Here is a 6,386-nt window from a genome sequence, read left to right on the forward strand (position 1 = left end):
GCTCGAGCATGAAGAATGACGGGGCCCGGGATGAGGTGGCGGGGACCCCTTTTGGAGGGCTCTCTTTTTTCTGACGTGGATGGATGGGCCACTTTGGAGGGGGTCTCTTTTGTCTGACGTGGATGGGTGGGCCAATCGGGGCGAGGTCGGTGACAGAGGCTCAAACGGGAACTCTATCGGAGTCTCTCCGGAGTCCTCTTCCTTCCTCCTCTTTCACGGTTCCCTACTATCACTTCCTACCCGCCTCTACCTTTCTCTCGACGTCTGTCTTCTCTCTTCCTCTCGAGATCTTCCATCCCTCTCTCTCTCTCTCTCTCTCTCTCTCTCTCTCTCTCTGCCCCCCAGTGGGATCCACTGTAGCCCTGCTTTAGTTGTCTTTTCCCTGTCCAATTTCCCTGCTCAATTATATCATTGGCTCAATCAGCATACAATCGTCTCCCTCACCTCTCTCTCGCTCTCGCCCGCCTCCTTGCCCCTCTGCCATGCCTCCTCACCTAAGCTCTTCAGCTCTTTTGCCCTCCTTGTCTGTCCTTCCGTCATCGTGAAAGTAGCCCGTCCATGGCAGCACCACTTTACCTGTGCACAATTATCCCTCCCCACACTGGTAACACTACCGGCTGTACCACCCCACCGAGGAATTGAAACGGGGCAAAAAGATCCCATTGAGGGAGGGGGAGGAGGGAGGGAAAGCTTCCAATTAAAGGGGACCAAGCTCCTCGATTGACCCTGATTCGACTCAATCAGAAGAGAGAAGCCATGGCTGCCGTTGCTCCTCCAGACCCCTCTGATCTCATGGCCAATGTCCCCCTCTGCCTCTGGGACGATGATCCCGCTTTCCTAATTGAGGCGTTCACTACCGGCGCTTATGACGAAGCCCTCTGGCCTGTGGACCCTGCCTTCGCCTCCCCTGCCATTGATGCCCCTGCCAATGTCGCAACCAATTCGACCAGCAGCAACGGATATGGCGAGAACAGCTTCCAGCAGAGGCTGCAGCTCATTGTGGAGCATCGCACCCTCCCATGGACATATGCAATCTTCTGGCAGCTCACCCTGTCCAAGAAAGGGGAAAGAGTCTTAGGATGGGGGGATGGCTACTACAACCCCAAGTATGGAGACCCCCAGCACCACCCCCAGGGCATGGCCAGCGAGGTCGACCAGCAGCTCCGTCGTCGCATCCTGCGTGAGCTTCACTCCTTCGTCGATCAATCCGGGGAGGAGGACCTCTCCAGTGCCGATGTAACAGACACAGAGTGGTTCTATGTGGTCTCCATGATGTGCTCCTTCAGCCTTGGCACAGGCAGCCCTGGTAAAGCCTTTGCCACATCCAGCCATGTCTGGTTGCAGGGCGCGCAGAGCCAGGATTGTCCGCGGGCGCAGCTTGCACAGCGATTCGGCATCCGCACCATACTCTGCATCCCCATGGAGACAGGGGTGGTGGAGCTGGGATCAACAGAGCTCTTACAAGAGGACCTCTCTGTTGTCCACAACATTAATTGCTTATTCTCCAGCTCTATGCTGCCATTACAGCAGATTCAGGCTCCTTCCATTTTCCCCACTATTCCATCTGGTGCTCCAGTCCCAGTCCCAGTCCCCTCCTCCTCCACCTTCTCTAGCCATGGATTTTCTTCCAGTCAGGCCTTTTCCAACACCCATGGCAATAGCCAAGCCTCTACCAGCAGGCCTAATTCTACTTTTGCCATGGAGAATGCCAAGTTCAGTAGCAATTCGAATCTGTCTTACGGCACTGCCCTCCCTCCACTTATGCAAGACAAGACTCTGCACGGTGGTTGGACCTCCTCCACATCCATGAAGGTGATGGCCTCTCAATCAGATGAAAGTTCCTTTCTTTCTCAGGCGAGTGGGATCGGTGATTCTGCTTGGTCGAGGGTGGTACCAGCTGTTAATGATTTCAACAACACTTCCAAGCAGAGTCTCGGACATGCAGAGATTCGGAGCTCAGGTCTTCATCCAGATCATGCTCTTAAAACTGGGCATCTTGCAGCACCACAATCCTACAACATCAATCCGGGGATGGCTATCACAGATCCAAGCCACAAATCTCTTCCAATTATTGCAGACCTGCATCAACAGGGCTACAACAAAAACTCCAACAATGAAGCTCCTAAAAGCTCTGTACAGAATTATGGCAATCTATCTGTGAAAAGTGCTGTTGAGACAATGCCCTGTTTCCCTCGACAGAGGGTTGTTCCAGAGAGGCAACAATATGCTCAGTCTGTGGAGTTTCCTATGAATGCTTCAACACAGAGGCAGGCTGCTTCCAACATTACTTCTAGCACGATAAGCCCACAGACAATTGGTATGGCATATTATCAAAGGGAAGCTCAGGCTTTGAAGTCCAACAGAATTCCTAACACAATTCCAACTAGTCATACAACTGGTAATATGCTTTCCACTGTGGAGTCTGAGCATTCAGACATGGAAACCTCCTTCAAAGAACCAGAGTGTAGCCCTGTCATTGTGGAAAGCAAGCCTCGTAAGCGGGGACGAAAGCCGGCAAATGGCCGGGAAGAGCCCCTAAGCCATGTTGAGGCTGAGCGTCAAAGGAGAGAGAAGCTGAACCGGCGATTCTATGCCCTGCGGGCTGTGGTGCCCAATGTGTCCAAGATGGACAAAGCTTCCTTGTTGCAAGATGCTGCGTCATACATAGAAGCGCTCAAAAGCAAGGTGCAGGACCTTGAAGTTGAGAAGAGCGAGCTGATCGCAGGTGGAAAGGTCAATGGCAAGCATGGTGAGCAGCTTAGTCCCATGAAAGAACAGAGCAGCTGCACTAGTCTAGATGCTGTTAAAGGGTCAGTTACTTGCCCACATCACAAGCTAGATGTGAAGGTCCATATCCTCCCGAACCAGGAAGCACTGATCCAGGTTGAGAGCTCCAGGGAAAACTTCCCAGTGGCGAGGCTAATGACCGCCCTCAAGGAGCTGAAGCTTGAAGTCTTCCACTCTAGTGTATCAGTACAAGACACTGTACATCAGGCAACGGTAGTCAAACTGGAAGGCACTAGTTTCTCTTCTGAAGAGGAGCTGGCAAGTGCGATTTTGGCTAATTCAAGCAGCCAATGTCAACAGTGCAGCTCTCTAGCGTAGCCTAGTGGTAAATTCTAACTTTCAGTTGTACGATTGAGTGCTAAAACAAGTCTAATGGGATCTGCTCAGAGAGAGGCTCAGAGGAGCTACAGTTACTTTGGTGCTGTATCTGAGAACTCTAGTATGCTGTGGATATTCTCCTCCGGAGAAGATTGTGCCCTCCTTTCAATCTGAGCTTATGTATGTTCGAAGTTATGTTTAGGGCTTAATATTGGGACATGGAATGGAGTTCAGCTAGGCTGGTAGAGTGTAAGCCTGCAAACTCATCTGTTTGGCAACCCATGCTGTCTAGGTGTAGGTGCTGGGCCTACCCCCCCTTCTCTCTCTCTCTCTCTCTCTCTCTCTCTCTCTCTGTGCCACAATTGTGATCGTGGCATCCTCTAATCAAAGAGATATCTGTGTACACATATGGGTGACATAAGCTTCAAGTAAGTCACAAGTGTATTACTCTGCCATAAATACCAGAATTTTAATACAAATTCTTCTGCAAATGTTTTACACGATAGGCGACCGAAATTCCTCTTCTTGTCAAGCATGTATATGGATTGCATTTGCTTGGTTTCAAGGCCAGTCTATAAATCTTGCTAGACTTTGTTGTTTGAAACCTTTTATCTTCCAATTTTGAAGGCGTGTTTGAAGTTTATGCAGCTCATCTTTACTATATACGAGGGCATGTGACAGTGAAGATCGAACATATGTGAGAGTGAGAGGGGAAGGGGCTTGGGGGGTATTTGCATGTGTACGCATTGATCCCCAAATGTGGCCTCAATGCTTGCTTTTAGATATGTGCTTAGAAGACAATGGTATGGATGTGCTACATGCAAATTGGATGGGGACACAACATGGAGGTAGTCATGTATCACTAAAGCTATGTCTCACAATGCTTTCTTGTATGGAATCCTTTGTCGTTCCTTTGCGTTCTTGAACTCCTCCCTCTTTTCAGCTTAGCCTTCGAGGTCCACATTGCACGATAACCTTCTCATGAGCTTGAAAATGAGATCCACTCAACTCAAGTGAATGTAAACTTCAAATTCCCTTTGAATTGCAAATGCAATTTGTACGCCATAATGTTGTGAGGTTGAGTTTACATTGCGAGTGCAAGTTTGGCTTTGGTTTTACTATGATTGCGATTGTGTATTTAAAACTTATGTGTCAAAAGGGTGTAAACACAAGAAAATTGTTTCAAGAATTGTGATTTGTTACTTCCTATATGTAGCACCCATGCATCCCAATCGAGCAACTTGGTCATTACCAGCTCCCTAGGCCTTGATGATGTCCCCCCTTGAGGTAGTAGGTGCTTATCCAATCCCCCTATGACGCCTACGTCAATATCACCCTCATTCACACATGTTTCAATTGATAGACAAGTAATCTTCATCATTAACAATTGTTGACAAGCCAAATGCGGACAATTAATAGGCAAATGACACATAGTTGTGTTGGGGGTAAAGAAGCCTCTGCCTAGCTGCCCGTGTATAACTACACTGATAGTATCCGTCACTGCACACTGCAGGTGGCAGGCGCTCGTCACAGTCACTTATTCTTTATTCTTTTAGTGAAAGTTTGAATAAAGGAAGGCCTAGCCACACATTGTGGTTGTTGGAGTTCCCACTTTTGAGTCTCTCTCTCTCTCTTGGCTCTTGCTCTCCATCTGCCATAGCTCTCACCGCCAATCTTATTTCTCTTGGGTTCCACTTCCCTTTCAACTAGTATCAAAGAAAAAGCATTGGAGCTTGCCCGGCATTCTCTTCAGCAGCCCGGATTTGAAGAGCTTCAACCCGAGCTTCAATGGCAGCCATGGCACCTTCATTTGCAGGTATGTTTTGATCTCCCGCCTCCTCCCTGAGCTTCTAGACCTTCATTGGCTTCTTCCCGGGTTGCATTGGAGCCCCCTCGACATTGCCAAGTGCCCCCGAGGACTGTTGAAGACCCTCCAGCTCCCATGAATAGCAGCACAAATTTCGGCATATTTTTAGGGGGCTGGGCTGACATGCTCCTGGCATTTTCATGCTCTTCCTCGGCTTTCCGGCACTCTTGGCAACCTTCCCGATCATTATTGGACTCCCCGATATTAGTGCTTGGCTCTCGGTGATCGATTCGAGTGCTTCCCCCTTCAGCCTTTGCTGTATACATAGGACTGTCAAAACAAGGTAGCACTTGACATTTACTGTTTGATGCTTCTTGGCATTGCCCGTTTGATGCCTATTGATGGCCGGTGATGCTCGGATGTTATGGGATGCTATATCTATGCTTTGGGACTGATTTGGAGCAGATTTGAGTACCATTGGAGCTTCATTTAACAGTAAATTGCTTGCTGTAATACAGTGGACTGAAGCTCATTTACTTGGTGTATGCATTGGTTTTTGGATACGGGGTGCTTACTGGAGGTTTGAATGATCATACCGATGTATTTGGTGTTAGAAGATAGGCATAGGAACCCACTATAAGCAAGGGAGTATGAGGGCAGATGGGTGTGAATAGCCCTAGGGGCAAGGGAAACCCTAACCCTAGCCTGGCAGAGGCTATATAAACAGCCTATGGGTCACTATCAAGTGAGAGATAGAGTGTACCCAAGTTGTACCTTGAGCAACTTATTAAACAAGAACTTGTTCTTGTACTTGAGCCTCTTTCTCCCTCTTATGCACACATTCCAATGCTGCAACTCTGATTTCTAACATGGTATCAGAGCCATCTCTGATCTCCTCAGCTTCCCTTAGCCTCAGCTATCACTAAGTGCACATGAGCTTTCATCTCTTTCATCTTATCCTTCTTTCCTCCATAGCTGCCTGCAACCTACCTCCATTGGAGGACTTGGGGAGGACAAAGGAGGCCATATCTCCTTCTGATTTTTTCTAGGGACTTCTTGCCTATCCCTGGGCGCAGCTGGTCATTACTTCAAACCGTGACATAAGGCAGCTAAAAGTCCAGCATTGCAAAAAATGTAGGAAACAGGCGCAGTCAGACCGCGTGACGTTTCGTACAGCAGCACGAGCAGTGCAAGGGGCAATGGTGGTGGCTACCTTGGGGCTTTGCTAGCCCTCCTAGTGGGCCATCTCCCCACAAGTGGGCTTCTGGAAATTCCTTCCACAGAGAGAGATCTCTGCCAAACCCTAATTGTGTACCTTGTGGCAGCCATAGCCAGCAAGCTCTAAGCTTGGCATTTTTCACTTTTTTCACTCTGAGCTTTATTAACAGTGATTCTAATCATTAAAGCATATTCTCTGAAGCTTATTCCAGATCTAAAAGCTCTTGGACATGCTCAATGGACATCACTAAGTGCA

At 48.6% G+C, this 6,386-nt stretch overlaps 1 protein-coding gene across 1 annotated transcript; it reads left to right on the forward strand.

Moving 5' to 3' along the window:
* Positions 1–419: 419 nt before the first annotated feature.
* Positions 420–3,746, forward strand: LOC148024917 (transcription factor MYC2-like). The gene has a single exon (XM_087694590.1). It carries the CDS (start codon positions 757–759, stop codon positions 3,103–3,105), a length of 2,349 nt encoding a protein of 782 aa, XP_087550716.1. The 5' UTR covers positions 420–756; the 3' UTR covers positions 3,106–3,746.
* The last annotated feature ends 2,640 nt before the right edge of the window (positions 3,747–6,386 follow it).

Source organism: Lygodium microphyllum, chromosome 15 (assembly GCF_053477565.2).
Source record: "Lygodium microphyllum isolate KBCC chromosome 15, Lygodium_microphyllum_v1.1.10, whole genome shotgun sequence".
Classification (NCBI taxonomy): domain Eukaryota; kingdom Viridiplantae; phylum Streptophyta; class Polypodiopsida; order Schizaeales; family Lygodiaceae; genus Lygodium; species Lygodium microphyllum.